Source organism: Neopsephotus bourkii, unplaced genomic scaffold (genome assembly GCF_033783945.1).
Source record: "Neopsephotus bourkii isolate Nb327-2 ecotype Australia unplaced genomic scaffold, CSIRO-AGI_Nbou_v1 NB_1760, whole genome shotgun sequence".
In the NCBI taxonomy this organism is placed as follows: domain Eukaryota; kingdom Metazoa; phylum Chordata; class Aves; order Psittaciformes; family Psittacidae; genus Neopsephotus; species Neopsephotus bourkii.
This window is the reverse complement of record NW_026902234.1, coordinates 10,714,391-10,735,225: the sequence shown is the minus strand read 5'-3', so window position 1 is coordinate 10,735,225 and position 20,835 is coordinate 10,714,391. Positions and strand designations below refer to the sequence as shown.

Here is a 20,835-nt window from a genome sequence, read left to right as displayed (position 1 = left end):
CACAGCCCTGCCCACTGCAGCCCTGCTACTGCCCCTTTGCCCAGCACCCCTTGGAGAAAGGCCTTTGGGGTGCTGGCCCTGAGGCAGCGCCTGTGCCCAGGGGGATGTGTCTACCCACGGAGGCCACACACTGGGCACCTCTGCTGGATGTCCCTGTAAATTAATCTGTGTATTCAGGCTGTATCAATATGTGGACGCGGGAGTCACGGACAACGCAGAGACGATCAATGTGATCAAGCAATTGCCAATTTATGACAAAGCTTTAACTCCTTATATACCATTTCTTACAGGCACTTACAGTGACTTGGCGTATTATGATTGGATACATGTCTTGAAGGCCCTTAGCAACCAACACATAATTGGTTAAGCACAGGTGTGAGAACTTGACCTCGAAAGCTTGCCAACAGCCCACAGTTCTCATAGCTCAGTGAATTACAACTTTTTCTTATCTTGCTTGTTTAGACTTCCTTGAGCCTCTCATGGCCTTGCTGTATCCTGTGAGGACACTGTCTCCACATCTCCCCCTTTTTGTTTTATATATGTTTTGGATGACCCTACTTGAGCAGGGGATTTGGGCTAGATCATATTTCCAACATATGCCAGCTACAGGCTGCTAGGCCTGCCCCTTTTTTCTGCTGTATGGCTCTCTAGTAACAGGGGAGGCCATCCCTCACATCAAGGTCTGGCATGGCAAGTGTCCCAACCACTCTGCGCCTGCTGGGTTGCAGTCAGCAGCGGAGCAAAAGGTTCTTCTTGGTGGCAAACACAGAGGCCAACCCAGTCTTGCCCTTGATTGTGGTAGCAGGCCTTTGGTCAGCCTCAGTCCTTGCACCTTGTTGTCAGTGCAGAGTTTCACCTGCTTCATCCAATAACAAGTTGTTATTATGGCAAGGCACACAGATTTACATTAGCAGAGTAACTATTACAGGGTGCAGCAGCATGTTGAAAATGCTGATGGCAGCGAGGGACTAGCCGAAGGAATTTCTTACTAGTGGAATTCTCCCACCCTCTTAATTTGTTCCATTACCTGCATTATAACACTACCATTGTATTAGAATCTTTCTAGCTTTTGCCTTAGCATTTTCTAACAGCTACTGCAAATTTGCATACTCTTAACATCTCTTTTACAGTTGACAAGTCTATACAATACAAGGTCTGGTTTCTTAGCAACTGGCTAGTAAATACAGGTGGTTTCATACACAAAATCACAGCATCTAATAGCTACTTTACAAACACACATATTCAAGCTGTTACTTTTCAGTTGCCCCCAAATGATGTTTAGCAATCATTCGTTTTTCTCTTCCTCTATCTCATTCTGCTTGGGGTATTCACGGTCAGCTCCTGTAGCTGAGGCATCAGGTTCCTCCATTCATCTGCCCAGCTCATGGCAAGGCTTGACAAACATTGCAGCAGTCGCCATGGACCTGTAGGCAAGAGGACACAAATACACCCCCTCCTCCAGGTTATCAGTTCTTGAGAAGTAGACAGGTTAAACGAGGAGTTTGCCGCATCACTGCCCCTTTTTTTTTTTTTCCTGCCACCCTGATGCTGCTTAGGTGACGGCTCATAAAGTTTGTGGTTGCACTACCCCTCTTGCTTTTTCAGTTAGCAGTTCTTACTTCAACTGACCTATCTGTTCCTCCAAGTCTTGGATTCACCCCCAGGTTACTTTAAACATACTAAGCTTGGGTTTGTTTTGTTTTTTCACTCCTCGGCTCTGGTGTCCATCCTGGCCCTTCCACCGGTGGAGCACTGGGAGCCGAATCCGAGGGCAGCTTCTTTTGAACATGGGAACTGAATTCTCATCAAATACCTAGATTATTTTTTGGGGGGTTGGGGTTTTGTTTGTTTTTTCTTTTATTCCCAAAGTCACTTACCCCGCTTTGCGCGGCTACCTGCTCGGCAGCAGCTAAACCTGCCTGCCTGCTTCAGCAGCAACCATAAATACCTGCCGGCAACCGCACTTTTGCATTAACCCTTTCTTGCCTGAAATGTTAAACTGCTACCCATTAAAAACTTTTACATGAACCCAACAACAAAAAATACACAGAACACTGTCTGCCCTCAACACACACACACACACACACGTATGGGATCCCACGAGCACACTCCACACAACTACAATATTTGAAGCACAAAATCCAGACAATGATTACTCCCACTACACAATCCCATGTACAGAACGTGGCACAAGGACCCTGTGGAGACTAACAAGAAACCAGCTCCGAGAAGCATCATCACAGTGCGAGGTGGCAGGCTCAACCTTAGCAGGCATCCCCGCAGAGGCTGTGCCTCCCCCACACTGCATGAAGCTTGGGCTTTTATACTGACCAAAGTGCACACTCATTCTGGCACAGGTGGCCAGCCTATGTTGGAAGAAGTGGCCAGCGGTATCTATAAAGGTCTCCAGAGGTCGATAGAAACCGGACATACTTATTTTTATCAACTTCTAGTACATGAGTATCACAGAGAGAGTGTATTAAATGAGTTGTATATGGGGTCAGAAGTCCACAGTCCATCACAGTCCACCCAATACCCTTGATAAGAGCATGTGAAAGACCTTCGCACCACCGAAAAAGCATACAATACGTCTGTATCCCGCGCTAGTCTCACTTCCCTGGAGGTTCGGAGTGGGGTGGGGTTCTTTTTCATTCAAATGTCTTGTGTCCAAGTTTGTCACATCTAATACATTTGTCTGCAAAACAAGTACCTCCACACTGAGGGGGGCGGGTTGCTGAACTGATTTTCTTTACAGTACACTGCTTTTTAAAATGTCCCATCCGTACACAATTATAACATCTCATATCTTTAGTACCCCCACAATCGCCCTGACCTTATTATAGAAGGGGTTTAACAGCAGCAGCAAAGGCAGGAGCCATGTATCCAGCCTTTTCCTCTCCTGTGCCCACCTTAAACCATATCTGAAGGTGGGGAGTAAGCAACAATTGAGCTATCACACGGATATCATATGGTGCTAAGATATATGCAGAAAAAATATGTGCAGTAATTGCCTGAGTATACGATGATTTTAACCCATAGGATGTTACCAGTTGACGCGCCTCCTTTACTACCTTTAAATCCAATGCCTCCCACTCCTTTCCCCCCTGTGGAGTGTTAAACATCGGGAATGCCGAGGGACCCATAGCAGAAAATTCCCACTAACAATTGCATCTTTGATCATCCCACGCCAGCGTTTAGCAGGGTTATTACCATAATCCCCTACCCCATGCCCAACACCCCCCCTCCCACTCCCCTTTCTTTACTAGTGGATTGTAGGGGGTTGGGGCAAAGGGTTCAGAGGTTTCTTTTATCTCCAATGATTCTAATTTCTTCAGCAACTGTCGCAGTTGACCATCACTGAGGCTGGTTCACATCTGCCGATGAGCTGAACTGTCTGAACCATCTGAGTCTGAGTTGGGATCAGGAAGGGGACGGTACAAGTCCGGTTCTACCGGAGACTGTGGGTCTAGTTTCAGTTCTGACTCGGGGTCCCCTTCCATTGGGTCAGACGTGACCGCGTTTGCACTCTCTGCCTGTACTTTCGTGCGTAAGCACCGTTTCACTTTATCTTCCCCCTTATGTTGTTGAAGAGGCTTCTGCGATGCCGTGCCAGGCACAACGGGGAGATAAAATACCATAGGTGTAGCACTCTTCCCTGCCTCTGACTGACTTTGTGAAGGAGCAGTGGCCAGGAAAACAGATGCCACTGCTGCCTCTTCCAATTTCATTTCCTTTAAAATCTCAATTACCAGCCTCCATAGCACAGAATGCTCCTGCCCTTCTTTTGTCCCTTTACTGATCTAATCCCACAATGGCTGGCCTATACGGTCCCATTCAGGAACCTCAAAGGCAGCTTGCACAGTGAGATAAAGCCACGATCATGGGACCACTTTACCAGCCTCTGTAAGGCGGCACTATCATATTCCAGTCCTCTCTTAGAATATGTTGGAGTAGCTCCATCACTGCCTGTTCCTCTTTGGATAGCAAGTGCCCCATCTCCTCCCCAGCTGCTCACCTGATCAGGGCAAGATTCCCCAGTCTGCAGACGTCTGACTTCACAGCGCCGGGGCAGCGCTGACTTTCGGCCGGCTCTCCGTCCCCTCTTCTTTGATCAGACCTTCAGACTTGCATGCCACAAGTTACCGATCTGAGGGTCCCTGTTCGGGCGCCATTTGTCGACGCGGGAGTCACGGACAACGCAGAGACGATCAATGTGATCAGCGAATGCCAATTTATGACAAAGCTTTAACTCCTTATATACCATTTCTTACATGCACTTACAGTGATTTGGCATATTATGATTGGATACATGTCTTGAAGACCCTTAGCGACTAACACTCAATTGGTTAAGCACAGGTGTGAGAACTTGACCTTGAAAGCTTGCCAACAGCCCACAGTTCTCATTAACTCAGTGAATTACAGCTTCTTCTTATCTTGCTTGTTTAGGCTTCCTTGGGCCTCTCACGGCCTTGCTGTATCTTTCAGGATTATTCAGTTTTTGCACCAATTATCCATTCTTGTGTGAGAACAGTCTCCACATCAATAAAGGTGTTTATATCACATACAGTCACTTGAGTGTGGCGATCCCAGAGGTGAAAGAAATGGGTTTTGGTTCCCTCTGCGTGAACTTTGCAGAAACATAGCATACAGGATTTCCTCACCATTCCTTATCAATACACCAGGTGTTATTTGCTGCTATGCTGCTTATGGTGAAGTATTCTTGGAAAGAAGAAAAATTTCAGAAATCTCTTCTGCATTTGTTACACAGGGTGTTTAGATATTTGCTTGTGTTTATTAACATTCATGTGTCTACTTCAGGGATTTACCTCTTGTAGTACTGCTTGAATGCAACACTTCACTGACTGCTGCCTAGTTCCATGTTCTCAATAAAGTGTTTTGATCCCAATTCGGTTTAACCGCATGGACTGAGCAGCTTTTCCTGCAAAACTGAGGAAAAATAAGTAACTGACTTAGTTGTGTAGAACAGCTTTAAAACCCTCAGCTAAGTATCACGTAAGGGTACTGTAGAGAGGACAAAGATTTAGAGATTGGCAATAAATCCTCTCAGCACATTTGTTCAAATCCTTGAAACGTAGAATGACCGCTGGTCTCTGCCATGGGCTTATTTCTTGAGGGGTCTACTGGAGGGGGGAAGGGGAAAGTCACCAAGTTTCTTACTGGAGATGTTGTTGTAGGCTGCAGAAGACAGCCCCAGCTGCATTCCCGTCTGAAATGAGGAAAGTTTTGTGGCTGTCTAAACAAACAGCAAAAACACCTATGTTTTTCACATACAAAAGTACAAAATGCTACTGCCTCCACCCAGTTCAGGTAGAAAGTGAGTGCAATCATCTCTTGGAAATAAGAAGTTAAAAACAACACAAACAAACAGAAACACACTCTTCTCTATAGCTGTATCATCTCTATGACTCTACATCTCTGCCTACATATCTTTCTCTGTCCCTGTCTCCTGGGTTAGTGCAGATAAATCCTCACAGAACAGCAGTACTGGTAAGTGCAATGGAGGGTGCGTTCTGAGGACACTGGCTTGAAACAGCAGAGCTGCAGCCAAGGCAAAGGGAGACAAGCTGGAGGGAACCGCAGCAGCGATGCTGTTGCAACAGCTGTCATAATTGAAGGCTGGAAACAGGAGAAGTTATGAAGGGAGAGCTTGATTCCAATCCACACAGTGTCTTGAGTTGGTACCAAAAGGGAAGGGTGGCCTCTAGAAGGAAAGGATCAAGAAACTGTGACTTCCCTAGATGCCCTGATGTAGCAGGTCGTAACAGTTGCACTCTTCTCCATCACTGGCAGCATTCTTGAAAAGTGTCACTTAAAAACTAGTCAGTAGGAACACTACCAAATTTTTCTCTATTTCCCCAAAACTGCAAGGCCTACAGTCCCTTTTTCTCTTCATTTCCCACTTCTTTAGGAACATCATCTTTAAATAAACTTAAAATTTTATATTAAAATGGAAATTGAAAGGCTTGCTCTCAAGCCAAATGCCTATTAAAAATCACACAAAAAAACCCAAAACAGCTATGCACAAAATGTGAATAACCTAAGAAATCTTCAACAAAACACTTACTTTCAAAGATCTAAACATAATAAAGAAAACAGGAGTACTTACAGCAGTAAAAAATACAATAAGCTGATACTCTGTCATCAGAGGAGGTGCTCTTGAAGTTAAAACATGAGGTGAATAGTTCAGCATTTTGACTCCAGCTTTTCCTCTTTCTCAAACACTATTTTAATGGATGATGATTGACTAATAACAAAAGGTAGTTTTATATTTTTTTCATTAGACTGACCAAAACAAAGGCAACTTTTTGTTCTCACTCCCTTGATCCACATCTGCTTTTATTGCTACCTACAAGTCTTATATTCATCTTCAGATATCATGCCTGAAATTCTCTGCACACCTCCCTAATTAATTTGGCTTTTTAAGAAAAAATGTTGTGTCTGGACAACATATTCTTACTTTTGAAATAATTTTGTTCCTTCAGTACAAATCAAAATTTCCATAAACTTCTTCCCAACTTCTCCTATTTTCCCATCACTGCTTTCTTCCATGAGACTATCTTTGCTTAGAGGATCCAGGGATTCTCCTGTCCCATGGCTTCCATTCTGGATACTTACTTTAATAACAGCTGGGTCCAATTTCATCCATAGAACCATGCAGTCCATCCAAGTCACCATGTAAAAGAAACATTTCAAAAGAAAACCCGACCTGTAATGCCTGTATTTTCACAGTGTTGTAGCAAGATTCTCTTTTTGCGCTAATGTGTCAAGTACAACATTTCCTATTCAACATTTTAAAGTAAATGGAAATTTGTCAAACAGTAGCCAAAGAATAAATACACACCTAGGTTGCTTGACATTATCCAGTATGCTAATTATAATGTCGCATACAAACATGCATGATTAACAATTAAATTATAATTCTAAATAGAACTGAGGCAAAACACAAAATAAAACAAGCTACGCCAGCATACTGCATCTGCAAGGGTTTGGGTTTTCTGGTGGTTTTTTGCGGTTTTGTTTGTTTGTTTTGTGAAAAAGTAAACCTCCAGTTTAAATAAATATTTAAAAAACCCGTAAGTACACTGTGTACTGAGGAGCCAGTAAAAACAATAACAATTTTGCTGCTAAATTAGTATTTCTAGATTCCCCAGCCTGACATATCTTTAAGAGAACACAAAGACAATGTGGAATCAATACTTTTAAAATACATCTCTGTAAATAGCATTTAGATCTCAATGCAAGATATTTGACAACGTCTCAAAAGTGAGCTATAATTCATATTTGTCTTTGTTTCTCTTAACTTTCCTAACCAAGATCACCTAAAATACATATTTTACTAAAACCTATTTAAGAGAAATCTGTGTGGGTATGAGGACTAACTCTCTTGTCATTATAAATCAGAATATATAACATTACACAGAAGCAGCCCAGTAAGTTAACACTGAAGTACTATACTTCACACATACCATTTTCTAACTTGAATTACCTGAGAAAAAATAATGCACTGCCTTTCACTATATACTATTTCATATATACAAAAGATACTCTGCTTTTTAATTATATTATAACTTGAGTGGTTAAGTGGTTATTAAAACTGAAGTGTTTAGTATATTTAAAATAAGGACTCTCCTAATGCTTGCACTAATTGTAAGAAAATGAGATTAAACCTCCTTCCAGTTAGCCTTTGATATACCATTTCCCAATTCTTTTTACAGTATTTTTTTATATGACCAGAACAAAAAAAAAAAAAACAAAACAATGAAAAGACAGGTCAGCTAAAAAATAGTTCTGTGTAATCAGCCTAAGAGCACTTTTGTTTAATACCAGGCAGACTTTAAAATAGATTTTTATTTAATAGTTGAAAAAAAACCAATACACTGAACTGGATATTTGGAAATTAATCCCACATTACTAAAATAGCTTATGAAACTTTATTTGAAAAATAAATTTATAATTAAGTATAAAAGCCTAGCTCTGCAACACTTCAGGGTTAAACTTTACCTGTAATGAGCATAGGTCGCTACAGTTTTATGTAACTGATTTGCACTTTATAAACATATAGACTGTTATTAATTAGCACCTCAGTCAAAAGTTCATGTTCTATTTTACAGTGGTTATTTACACAAAGAAACACGAGATCAATGCAATAGCTTAAAACTGAAGTCCTGTATGAGACTCAGTACTAAAACCAATGCAAACAAATTAAAATAGTACAGACAAGGTTTATAAATTAATGAATTCTATAGCATATATAACATACACAAAACTCCACAAAAACATGAATGTTATTGTACATTGATAAATAAACAGTATATTAAATAGTAGAATCACCATAAAATAGTAAATTATTGTCTCCATTTTGAACAATGGAGGCAAGCACTATTAATACCTAAGAATTCTCTTATATAAAATACTAGATCTCTTCTGAGACCAGTTTGTGAAGTGAAAGGCGTACATTATTTATCTTGTGGTCATTTTTTTATCCTCCAGCATAGCTTGGCATTCTTTTGCTTCTGCAACAGTTTAATTAAAAGCCTCCTCTGGTTTCAACAATACAGTGTTATTATTTAGCCAGGGTCAGCTCTAAACGGACACGAAAATACACAACAGATTTAAGGCAACATCATAATACTAGAATCCAGTCATGCCAGCAAGAATGTTTTTGCTCCAAGCTTAAAAACTGCTTTATATTAGGTACTGACTTTCATTCTTTGGGACTTCTTCCTCCACTGACTCTGTTACCCACAGCTCAGATACAATTTTAAATTTTTTCCTAAATCTTCTCCTGAGTGTCTTCATTTCTTTTACCCGGGAATGATCTTCTCCTATAACAACATGGGAGACACCCTCTTCAAGGTGAGAGACTACTGTTGCACCATAAAAACGCAGCTCCAGAGCTCTAACTGATAGTGTTGTTCCACGGATTTTGGTTCTGGGCTCATTAACAACAGCGTAGCAATCCACATAAATAAGGCTTCCTCTGAATATACTGAGCCGACAGCTGTTCCATGAGTAACGTTCTTCTAACTCTGCAATCATGTCCAAAGGAATAACTTTATTGTCTTTCATTCTTGAGAACACTTCCTTGAGTTGTGTAACATCTGTGTCTGCTGTGTAGCTGTCTCCATAACAATCATACTCACGAGCAAAATGTTCTTTTGTGTCAGGTGACATGTGAATCATAGATGCTGGCTGCCAAGGCACCATCATTTTGGCTTGAAAACACTGCAGAAGCCACTCTGCCCTCACCACATCGTATTTGTTGGAAGCAATGATGTTTTTCACTCTGACATTCTCAGCTCCTACAACAACACAGTAAGTCTCTGGCCCTGGGTTCTGTACCACGCTGCCACCCCATTCAGCTATTCTGCTTTCCAGTTCAAGCTTTGAGTGGCTCTCTGTTCCAGTCATAACACAAAACTCAACATCTTCAAATACATTTGAAATCTTGTTTACACTAGAAAGATCAGGAGCTTTAAATTGCTCAGCTATTCCGATTATCTTTTTCACTTTTGATACAGTTTTCCTTTTTTTCTCTTGTGGCTCATAATCATCTATATAAAAGTGCTTGGATGCCAGCTTCCCTTCTGCTTTGCTCCTGAGATCCTCTAACATGTCTGAAGTCATGCACTCATACCATTCTTTGTCCTCTCTTATCTTCTCAATTCGGGGGAATCTCAAAGTACAGTCAGTTTTGTACATATCGCTGCTAACAATCTCAGCTGCCTTGATTTGAACTATGACAGAGTTGCAAGGTTCGATGTACATTTCAGGTTTTTCAGTTCCACACAAAATGTTACAGGGAGGGTCCTTCCTATGGTAGGGCTTCCAATGTTTAGCCAGTTTCAAACCTAGGTCATACAATTCCTTCATAGTGTAGCCAGAGCCAACACGACAAATCGAGTGGAAAACAGTAGGTTTTTCATTTGGACGGGGTGTCTCTGCAATAGCACACAGAAAATGAGACATCATCCCACCACGTGACCCCTTCCCCCAGTAGCCACCAACAATTAACAGGTCCAGTTCATCCATTAGCCCATTGACATATTCTGGCTTGATTTTTAACCATCCTTCCCCACGTTTGTCAGGCTTGTAGGTGGACATGGGATCTTTCACCATAATCCCTTCCTCTCTGTCATCTATTGCTTCGTTCAAAGCATTAATTACTTCCTTTCTTGTTCTGGCATTTCTTTTGTGGACAACATGTATCCTGCCTGTTACCGGGGTAAATACGCTACTTAAGATTTCATACCTTTTGCTTAGTACTTCATGCCCCAACTTCTGATCATTAACCATCAACACATCGAATACACAGAAGCAAGTCTGCAGATCAGAGTCCTCCATCATTCTTTTTATGTCAAACCTGTTTCCTTTTTGCGTAAAGGTTTGTGTCTCAGGATTGTAAGCCATCATTTCACCATCAAGAATGCAATTTTGTATATTGCTCTTAAATGCATTATGAATAAATGGTGTTAATGAACCATCAAGGGGAGAAGCGCCAAACTGCTGAGTATAGTCAAACCCATTTCGGGAAAAGTATTTATATACATCTCCATCTTTGTGCATCTGCATACGTTCACCATCCAGCTTAGTTTCTATGTAGAATGTCTGGTTATTCATTTGTTTCTCAATTTGCTGGACATCAGCAATAGCAGCAAGCATTGGCTTAAAGGCAGAAAACAACGTGATAGAAACATCGCTAAGTGAGACAGAGGGATCATGCAGCTGTCTGCAAACTTTTTCCAAATCAGTTGTGACATTATGCAGTTCAACAGCATCAGGATGAAAAATGGAAAATATAGTTTGTTGACTGACACCAAGCTTTAGATCCTTTATAATCATCCGGATAAGCCACTTCTGTTCCAGTGCTGTGCTCTGGGTAATTAACTGAAGTAGACTTTTCTTTAAGAGACCCTTGTTTTTAGCAACATTATTGGTAGCTATTGCATCTAAGTGTTCATTGACTTGCTCTATTGTCAGTCTGCCCCGTTTTGGGCTTCTGGGTTTTAACACAAAGTATGCAATCATTGCAAAATCTCCAGCATCCCCACGCGAGCCAGCAGGTGTTCTGTAATTTAAAAGCTTTGCAGCATCTTTTCCATCTTTTGGTAAATGGAGCAGTTCAATGTACAGCTTTGCAAGCATGGTTTCTTTAATTCCATAAGCCATCCTCTCTCTTTCCAACTGTGGAAGAATAAGTCGCATAGCTGGATAAAAAGAATCTGTGACATCTTTCTCTTTTTGATGAAGAGCATCGTGGAATTTCCTCCAGGAATCCAGAAACTCCTTGAAATACTTGATTTTGTCTGGACGAGATTTACATGTCTGTATCCGCTCCAGAGTAGAACACAGATCTGCGAAAGGCACATGAGAGGCCACCGTTCTTTTAGGAGAGGGCTGTGAAGCAGTCGCAGAAGCCATCAGAATCTGTTTTTCACTAAGAACAGCTACAACAAAAACATATTTGTAGAGAAAGAGCCAGTGTGTTATTCTGTCTTGAATAAAATATATGTATATATGTATAATTACGATTTACTGATTTTCTCATTTTGCTAATTAGAATGTAACCGTATCTTTACACAGAGCTCACCAGAGGGTACCGCTGTCAGTCCTTACGGGTGAAACTCGGCAGCTAAGCTACGGCGCTGGACATGGCATCACCCAGACAAGAAGACCGCACGTCTGGAGAAAGCACCGCGCCCCCTTCCCGCTGCAACGGCAGCCTCCACCACTGACACCCGTTCCCTTCGCTACTCTCCCTCCTCGCAGCGCAGCGCATCCCCGACACTGCCCGGCCTCAGCCCGCTCCTCCCCCGGCTCCCGCTGCCAGGGGGCTGAGGGGACTCGCCGGATCCGCCCTGAGGCAGCGGGGTCCTGCAAGGGCGGATGCAGTTCTCGCTGGAAGCAACGGCCGCGGTGCTCACGCCCCGCCCCTCACCGCTACGACGTTGCCATAGCCACGGGGAGAAGCACAGACACCACCCGGGAGACACCTTCCGCTCGCCACCGGCCATCTCCTCCCCGGGGGCGGACTATCGGGACAGTGGAGTAACAGCCATCCCCAAGACTTACGCGGAGCCGGGGATACCCACGAAGCCGGGTGTAGTTGCATAACCCGGGTCACACCGGCCGCCCTTCGACCCCGGAAGCAGCCCGTGCTCCTCCCCCGGGCGCAGTGGTTCTGGCTATCGCGGCGGCACCGGCCGCGCCTGCGCAATCACAGCTGTGGCGGAGAAACGTTGGCGGAGCCCGGGGCGGGAAGAGAAAGGCGAGCGGAGGAGCCTGGACCCGGAAGCGGAAGCCGTGGGGGTGCGATTTCCCGTCTCGTAAGGAGTGGTGGTGGAAGTTGCGCGCTGGGTCTGTACCGGCCTGAGGCACTGCCAGAGGCAGCGCGGAACGATGCGGCGGGTGGGTCTTTTTTCTCCCAGTTTCAGGTCGCTCCCCGGGCGGGAGGTGGGATGATGGTCCCGGCCTGTTCCCGTCTGGCCGTGGCGAGGCGGGCGGGAACTGAAGGGAGCCGGTGTCGGCGGGGAGGAGGAGGGCAGCGGCCGGGTTGGTTTTGGTGTGTTTTTTGATGTGGTGTTTGGGGTCTCGCCGTGACTAAATCCTGCTCCCCACTGGGCCGGAGTGGGTGGCAGGTGGGGTGCCGTGCCGTGGCGCCGGCCTTCCGGGACGTGTCTCCTCGGGAGCTGCTGCGTTGGCAGCGCCATTAGAAGTTCCTTCAGGTGCTTTCCTGCGGAGCTTCGGGAGACCTGTTGCATCCTCGCAGCAAGGTCTTACGCTGGTGTTGCGTTTGCCCATGTAGAGCGGCCCTAGCAAACGGGAATGCTTGTCGAAGATGGGGTAAATGGTGATAATTTAAATGTTGCCAAGTGAGTATGTTGAAAAGCCTGAGGGGGATATATTTCTTTTAGGTAAAATCGGAAATAATTTAACGTGATTGGAAAAGTAATATGTTTCAGGAGCCCACACTCACTAGAAAGCTAAGCCTCTAATATGATAACTGTCCGTGGCTTGTTGTTGTTTTGGGCTTTTTTTACACAGTATCAGCATAAATCAAGTAAGGTTAATCAAGATCGGACAGTTGTGAGGGACAGTTAGTAAAGAGTTAAGGGAAAGCCACTTTCAGTTATAAATGTGTACCACCTGATGCCGAGCTGTGGAAGTTTTGTGTTTGAATTAAGTAGGAGAGGTGGCTTGCCAATTTTAAAAGCCAGAGCCCTTAAATGTGTGACACTTAGTTGTTCTTTCTGTGCTTATTCCTTGGTTAGGAGTAGCTACTCTGCTGGTTTAAGTGGGTCTTGGTTGGTGGGGTGGTTTTTTTTCAATATGAATTTCTAAGATTTTAAAGATTTTAGTACTAAGAAACTGTATTTTCTTCCAGACTACTTATGCTTCTACTTACAATGACTTAATATTTCTACTTACGGGAGTCTTATGAATAAATATGAGTAAACATGAAGCTTGTGTAAGTCTTGATGTGTGTGGACAAGGCAGAGTGTAGGGGAAGGGTGTGCAGTAGAAAGAAATGGATGTCCTCAGCTATTGCTATGTTCTTAAGAAATATCTTTGTTTTGAAACCTTGAAGTGGAAAGGACTGTAGGGAGTGTTAAAGTTAACTACTTTTTTTAAGTTCTTTAATGAGAAGACAGCTGTAAACGCCTGAACGCTCCTCTTAGGATTAATTTTAAGGGTGCTCATACTCTTAAAAGTTAGCTTTGAGGAAGCAATGTAAATCTAGTATAACTTTGTTGTTATGCACTATGTATGTTTTATAGTGTATGTTGTATGTATAGTCCAGAGCATTTTGACATGATTCTGTAAATTCATTGTAAGATGTTGTTTTCAGGTTTATCAGATGTTCCAGACAAGAGCTGAGCTTGACAGGAGCATGAACATGATATGCATGGTTTCATTCATAAAGCAAATGCAGCTTCTAGGATTATTGGCTTTTAGCCCTTCTTAATTATCTGTCAAGTAACTGAAGACAAACAGTACTTATGTGTGTAATTCAACAGTAATTTTACTCAAAGTTCATAAATGGAATTGTCTTTCAGGCAGAGATGAAGCCTGGGAAATCATCACATCCAAAGGTAAATGTTTTATATTGTGATTAGTGTATGAAAATAGCACTTCTAAATATTTAAAATACAGGTGAAGACAAAAAATACAACAGAATTTGTGGCAACTGCCATTCAAAAATAAAGAAAAATTATTCCCAAGTGCTGTAAGTATGCACTTGAGTTTGTGATCTTCAGTTGATAATGACATTTACCATTTAAGACTAGCATTAGGACACTGCTATTAAAATTATGGGATTTGTAGCTAATCTATCCCCCAACACAAGAGGGATGTGGAGCTGCTTGAATGAGTCCAGAGGAGGGCCATGAAGATGTTCAAAGGGCTGGAGCACTTCTATGAAGATAGGCTGCGAGAGGTGGGCTTGTTCTGCCTGGAGAAGAGAATGCTCTGGGGAGACTTGAGAGCAACCTTCCAGTACTTAAAGGGGGCTTACAAAAAATCTGGAGAAGGACTTTTGAGAAGGGCATGTAGTGACAAGACAAGGGAAAATGGCTTTAAAGTGGAAGAGGGCAGATTTAGATTAGATACAAGCACGAAGCTCTTTACTGTGAGGCTCTGGAGCAGGTTGCCCAGAGAAGCTGTGGATGTCCCATCCCTGGAAAGTATCACAGTATCACACAGTATGTTAGAGATTGGAAGGGACCTCAAAAGATCATCTAGTCCAATCCCCCTGCCGGAGCAGGAACACCTAGATAAGGTTACACAGGAACGTGTCCAGGCGGGTTTTGAATGTCTCCAAAGAAGGAGATTCCACAACCCCCCTGGGCAGCCTGTTCCAGTGTTCCGTCACCCTCACTGAGAAGAAGTTTCTTCTCAGGTTTAAGTGGAACCTCTTGTGCTCCAATTTGTACCCATTACCCCTTGTCCTTTCATTGTTTGCCACTGAGAAGAGCCTGGCTCCATCCTCGTGACACTCCCCCTTTATATATTTATATACACTAATAAGGTCACCCCTCAATCTCCTCTTCTCCAAACTATAGAGACCCAGCTCCCTCAGTCTTTCCTCATAAGGGAGATGCTCCACTCCCTTAATCATCTTAGTTGCCCTGCGCTGGACTCTCTCCAGCAGGTCCCTGTCCTTCTTAAACTGATGGACCCAGAACTGGACACAAAAGTGTTTAAGCCCAGGTTGGATAGGGCTTTGAGCAACCTGGTTTATTAGTAGGTATCCCTGTCATGGCATGGAGATTAGAACTAAATGATCTTTAAGTTCCTTTTCAACCCAAACCATTCTGGGATTCTGTGAAATTAAAATAAAAGCAGTGCACAAATGAAACTAGCATAGCTTATAAAGTCAGCTGCATTAATCTTCAAATAGCAATCCTTAGCATATATGGAATAGCATCTGCAAAGCTTAATCACCTTAAGTAAGGTTTTTATTACTGCTTTGCTTTTCAGTATTTCTTTTTAATGAGGGAGTCTCCTTTTTGTGAATGCCTTGTTGAGAAAGAATTTTTGGAGTCTTTCATTTTGCAAGACAGCAAAATTTTGAATAGCGTAGATAATGAGAGTGTTTTTATTGTTTCGTTATAAATGTTTTTATGCAGGAGATATTTGTCAACTTCATAAGGAAATTCTCTTACAAATTAGAGTAATTAGACTGGGTCTCCTAGTATAGACTTTGTATACAAATTAGACTTTATGGGTCTCCTGGTTACTGTGACTTCTTTACTAAAGAAATGGATACAGGAATTAAATTTTCATATGGAAAGTATTTGTGCATAGTTGGATGTGGATATTGAATGTTAGCTCATAAATATTATAAGAAAAAATAGAAAAAAATTTAGACTATTTCACCAATTTTACGTATTTGGAGTAGATGCACTATACAAATTCACATTGCCTTTGGTCAATATATGAATCTTAAGATGTAACAGTTTTATTTCTATTTCTAATTTATATCTAATTGCTGCATGAAATAGAGATGGCAGTTTTCCCTGGTCATATTTATGGAGTGTGGAGGCTGTGACCTTCTATCACTTGATCCTACAAAGATGGCTGGTGCAGTTGCAACCCTCCCCAGTAGCATTAGATGTAGAGCTTATTTTGGTGTGGGTCTGTGACTTAATTGAATGCTTAGATGCATCTCTGCATGTCAGGCTCCTTTAGATCTAATTCAGCTTCTTACTGCACTATGTTGTTTTAGGAAGTTACAACTTCGAGTGTGCCTAAACTGTAATCATTATCTGCTATATAACTTAGAGTGTTCTGAAATAAGTGAACCTATGTTGTCACTTCCAGACAGTGTGCTTATTTAAGTCAGTGATATAGTGATTACTGTAGTTCTCATGTATGTTTGGCAGGTTTTGCCTATTTCTGTATTACACTTGAAACCAGCAGTGAATAATGTGAAGAGATTATTTGTATGCTGTGAGATGTGCATGGAGACCTCATAGCAGCCTGCCAGTATCTGAAGGGGGCCTATAGGTATGCTGGGGAGGGACTCTTCATTAGGGACTGTAGTTATAGGAGAAGGAGTAATGGGTTCGAACTTAAATAGGGCAAGTTCAGATTGGATATAAGGAGGAAATTCTTTCCTGTTAGGGTGGTGAGGCACTGGAATGGGTTGCCCAGGCAGGCTGTGAAAGCGCCATCCCTGGCAGTGTTCAAGACCAGGTTGGACGAAGCTTTGGGTGATACAGTTTAGTGTGAGGTATCCCTGCCCACGGCAGGGGGGTTGGAACTTGGTGATCTTAAGGTCCTTTCCAACGCAAACTATTCTATGATTCAATCCATTGTCATTAACATTACCCTCATTTTATGCTGTGTGTATGTTTTTGTTGTGAGTTTGTTTTCATGTTTGGACTTTCAGCAGTTGTGCTTTTCATTTTTCAGAGAATAATGTAGATAGCTGACTCTTTCCAGTGGTCTTGTATGATGATACAATCTTTCAGCTGAAGTTTTAGTACGGATTAATGATCTGATAGTGGAACACTGTCATTATAAATCAGAACCAGTCCAAATTAGCAAAACAACTGGCATAAATGTAACTGTAATGTGGTATCTTAGTATAAAGGAATCTCTTTCTTCTGACCAGTTGTTACTTTGTCATTAGTTGATCTAGATTCTGAAGGGCATACACGAAACGATAGCAGACCCGATACACAGTATGAGCCTCCACTGTTTGTAGAGTCAAGTGCATGGGCTTATTTAATGTTCTTTTTGGCCAGCAGCTTAGAAAAAAGGGGTATTTTTGTTTGTGTTTTCTGGATTCTAGAATTACTTACGTGAGAAGCTTTGAGAAACTGGTGATACAGTCTGTATGGATGTTCTGTTGGTTGGTAGGGAAGCCTGGTGGAAAGTGTAAGTTATTATGGTCCCAGTCAATCAATTTTCTAGTGCTCCTGATGGAACTTGCTCGCTGAAATAATGTAGATGGTATTTTGAAGAGTTCTAAAGGCTTTTTCATTATGATTGGTTTTCTATTTGATTTAAAGTTGAATGCTTTCCAAAAACTCAGAGTTTGCCACCAAATTTGATGTTTATACTTCAAACTATTGACTTGCCATTTATCTTGTGCAAGCATGAATGCTTAAATCACTTCCTTTTTCTTTTCCCTGTATTTACACATACATGTTTGGGGTTTTGTTTTTTCAGGACTTACTTGGAGTAAAAGATCACTGACTTCTACAATGGAAAAGTCATGGATGTTTTGGACCTTTGTTAAAAGATGGCTACTAGCTTTGGCTTCCTGGTCTTGGAGTCTCTGCCGTATTTGTCTCTTACCCTTGATAGTAACTTTTCACTTATATGGAGGCATTATACTGCTTATATTAATATTTGTATCAATAGCAGGTATATTATATAAATTCCAGGATGTGCTGCTTTACTTTCCTGAACAGCCCTCTTCATCACGCCTTTACGTTCCTATGCCTACTGGTATACCACATGAAAATATCTTCATCAAAACCAAAGATGGAGTTCTTCTCAATCTTATTCTACTGAGGTACACAGGGGACAATGCAGCTTATTCTCCAACCATCATTTACTTCCATGGGAATGCAGGCAACATTGGCCACAGGTTGCCCAATGCTTTGTTGATGCTGGTGAACCTGAAAGTAAACTTAATTCTTGTTGACTATAGAGGGTATGGAAAAAGTGAAGGAGAAGCAAGTGAAGAAGGTCTGTACTTAGATTCTGAGGCTGTTTTAGACTATGTGATGACTCGATCTGATCTTGACAAAACAAAAATTTTTCTTTTTGGCCGTTCCTTGGGGGGAGCAGTAGCTATTCACTTAGCTTCTGAAAATTCCCATAGGATTTCTGCTATCGTGGTGGAGAACACCTTTCTTAGTATCCCATACATGGCCAGCACTTTGTTCTCGTTCTTTCCAATGAGGTATCTTCCTTTATGGTGCTACAAAAATAAATTTCTGTCCTACAGAAAAATCTCTCAGTGTAGAATGCCTTCTCTCTTCATCTCTGGGTTGTCTGATCAGTTAATTCCACCAGTTATGATGAAGCAACTTTATGAATTATCCCCAGCTCGGACTAAGAGACTGGCAATATTTCCTGATGGAACTCATAATGACACTTGGCAGTGCCAGGGTTATTTCACTGCACTTGAACAGTTCATCAAAGAAGTAATAAAGAGTCACTCCCCTGAAGAAATGGCGAAAACATCATCTAATGTAACAATAATATAACTGCTATTCTTTGGTGGGTTTGGGGCGGGGGGGGGGGGGAGTACCTGCACTGTACCTTGATTTGTGAAAAGTGGTAAAAGAATGTCCATTTTTAAATGTATGTCATGTCTATACTTGCCTAAAGAGTGAAATTAAACTTGGAAAGATATGATGCTTTATTAAGGTGTTCCAGGTAATTTTTACACTTGCAGCATTGTAAATGAACCATTTTATGTCTTTCTCATACTTTTTTGGTATCTCTGTCCATATATTCCATTTGTTTGATATGTACAACAGACGCTATTAAAGGAACTTGCTACAAAAGTAGTACAGAATGTATTAGTTTAGGTCAACGGGAGGTTCTTCAGTATTCACTGCTATATATGTGACCTTTTTGGACAGTCATGGTTAGCACAATGATTTGTTGCTTCTCTTAGAGTTGATTTAAAGTGTGCTATGCATGAGATTAGTGTTTTATTGCTTGAGATTTTCTATTATGCAAGGTGGGAAGTCTTTATTGTGCTAAATAATATAAAATAACATTAATGGTAGAGTATACTTGCAGGTATGCTATCCTGGGTTATTACTGTTTTTTATGGTTATGCATACATAAATATTTCAAACTGTAGATGAAAAGGAAAAGACAACTTTTCCTTGTTTTCATTTTACTGTTTGTATTATAATAGTGCCCGGAAAGTTGTATGTGCCTAAACATCATGGCTTCAGGATTTTGCCCAGGTAACTTCTTCATAGAAAACAGAAGTAACCTTCAAAAAGAGAGCAGTGCAATCCAAGTTTCTTTCTTACCCACGCTCTCCTCACTAACATACAGGCAAACTACTTGGTGTTAGTCTGGTGTGCAACTCAGGCGGGATTTCCCAAAGCAGAGTGTGTGGTGTGATAGAAAGGAGTGTCATACAAGGTAAAAGTATGTTTTTGTGTTTGGGTCTTTATTAGTGTGGGGGGTTTTTTGTTTGTTTTGGGGGTTTTTTTGTTGTTGTTTTGTTTTGGGTTTTGCTGATGTAGTTACATGTCTGTGCCCTTTATTTATACCTCCAAAAGAAACAAATCCAATAATTACCAGTGATCACATAAGTAGAGATTAATGTATACCAATTGTTACAGTAAAAATAGTAAAAATGAGCTGTGCACTAAATTTAGTAGACCTACGCTTAGCTAGTCTGAAAGAGATGACTTTTATTTGGACACTTGCACCCATTTGCTTCCAGAAAGTTTCTTAAAGTTCTGTGAAACCATGTGGAAGTATTCTGAGCATCACCAGAAGTGAGTTTTCTTTAGCTCTGCTGGGATTTTTGGAGCTAATATCACCATTTCAGAGCCAGCATTACTTAATTTGAGAGAGTTTGATTCTGACAATGTTGGGAGTTTTGGTGGTTGTTTTTTAGGAGTCCTCCTAGGTAGTCGTGAAAGTTGTATTCTGTTAGCTTAGTCTGTATGGGAGTGGGGCTGTTTGAACGTCTTCAGCAGGTTTGTTGTTTGCTGCAGCTGATAGTTTGCCCCTTCAAAAAAAATTTCTTATGGGAAGAATGAACTGTGGAGACTCTTACACACAATCTGTACAATTGCCCTTCTGACTGAAAATTTCAAGGGAACTTTTCTGCAGGTTGTCTTGATTCAGAAAAGCATCTCAGCACACACTTAAAATATGTTTCCTGATGGTATTTTAAGCTTGTGCTTAAGTTTTCTGGTTGAATAAAACTGCTTTCCTGAGCTGGTGCCTTAATGGTTATGCCTCCTAAAATTTATTACATGAAATTGCAAGTCCTATGTACATGTGGGTAAGAGTTGTCAGCAATTTATAGATAGGGTGATGCATCTTTAAGTAACTGATTTATTTATTTCTTTTTTTAATATAAATGTACACATACCAGAAGTTGCTGCTTTCTCTGGTAAGTATATTTTGTCATACTATTAAAGTTTTCTTAGGGTCAGTTGAAAAGGGTATAGATCTTTTTGGATATACAGACCTACAATCATTATAGACAAGCATAGTTTTAAGTCTGAGTGAAACCAAAACTATCTCCTCAGCCTTCCAGTGGTGGCATTTTTTTTTTTTTTTTTGAGGGGTTTAGGAGGGTGGGAAAGG

The 20,835-nt window shown here is 41.6% G+C and overlaps 2 protein-coding genes across 5 annotated transcripts; one reads left to right on the top strand and one right to left on the bottom strand.

The window, feature by feature from the left end:
• Nucleotides 1–7,851: 7,851 nt before the first annotated feature.
• LIG4 (DNA ligase 4) lies at nucleotides 7,852–12,158 on the bottom strand. Its single transcript, XM_061377745.1, has 2 exons — nucleotides 12,094–12,158; nucleotides 7,852–11,468 (listed from the first exon to the last, which is right to left on the bottom strand). Exons 1-2 carry the CDS (start codon nucleotides 12,131–12,133, stop codon nucleotides 8,707–8,709), a joined length of 2,802 nt encoding a protein of 933 aa, XP_061233729.1. The 5' UTR covers nucleotides 12,134–12,158; the 3' UTR covers nucleotides 7,852–8,706.
• Nucleotides 12,159–12,180: 22 nt separating this feature from the next.
• ABHD13 (abhydrolase domain containing 13) lies at nucleotides 12,181–19,067 on the top strand. Of its 4 annotated transcripts, none has more exons than XM_061377742.1 (3): nucleotides 12,182–12,378; nucleotides 14,079–14,114; nucleotides 17,701–19,067. In XM_061377742.1, exon 3 carries the CDS (start codon nucleotides 17,736–17,738, stop codon nucleotides 18,747–18,749), a length of 1,014 nt encoding a protein of 337 aa, XP_061233726.1. In that variant the 5' UTR covers nucleotides 12,182–12,378; nucleotides 14,079–14,114; nucleotides 17,701–17,735; the 3' UTR covers nucleotides 18,750–19,067. The 4 variants fall into 4 exon arrangements, with proteins under 4 accessions (XP_061233727.1, XP_061233726.1, XP_061233728.1 ...); XM_061377744.1 differs by having other exon boundaries at nucleotides 12,182–12,429; nucleotides 14,083–14,114; XM_061377741.1 differs by having other exon boundaries at nucleotides 12,182–12,429.
• Nucleotides 19,068–20,835: the final 1,768 nt, after the last annotated feature.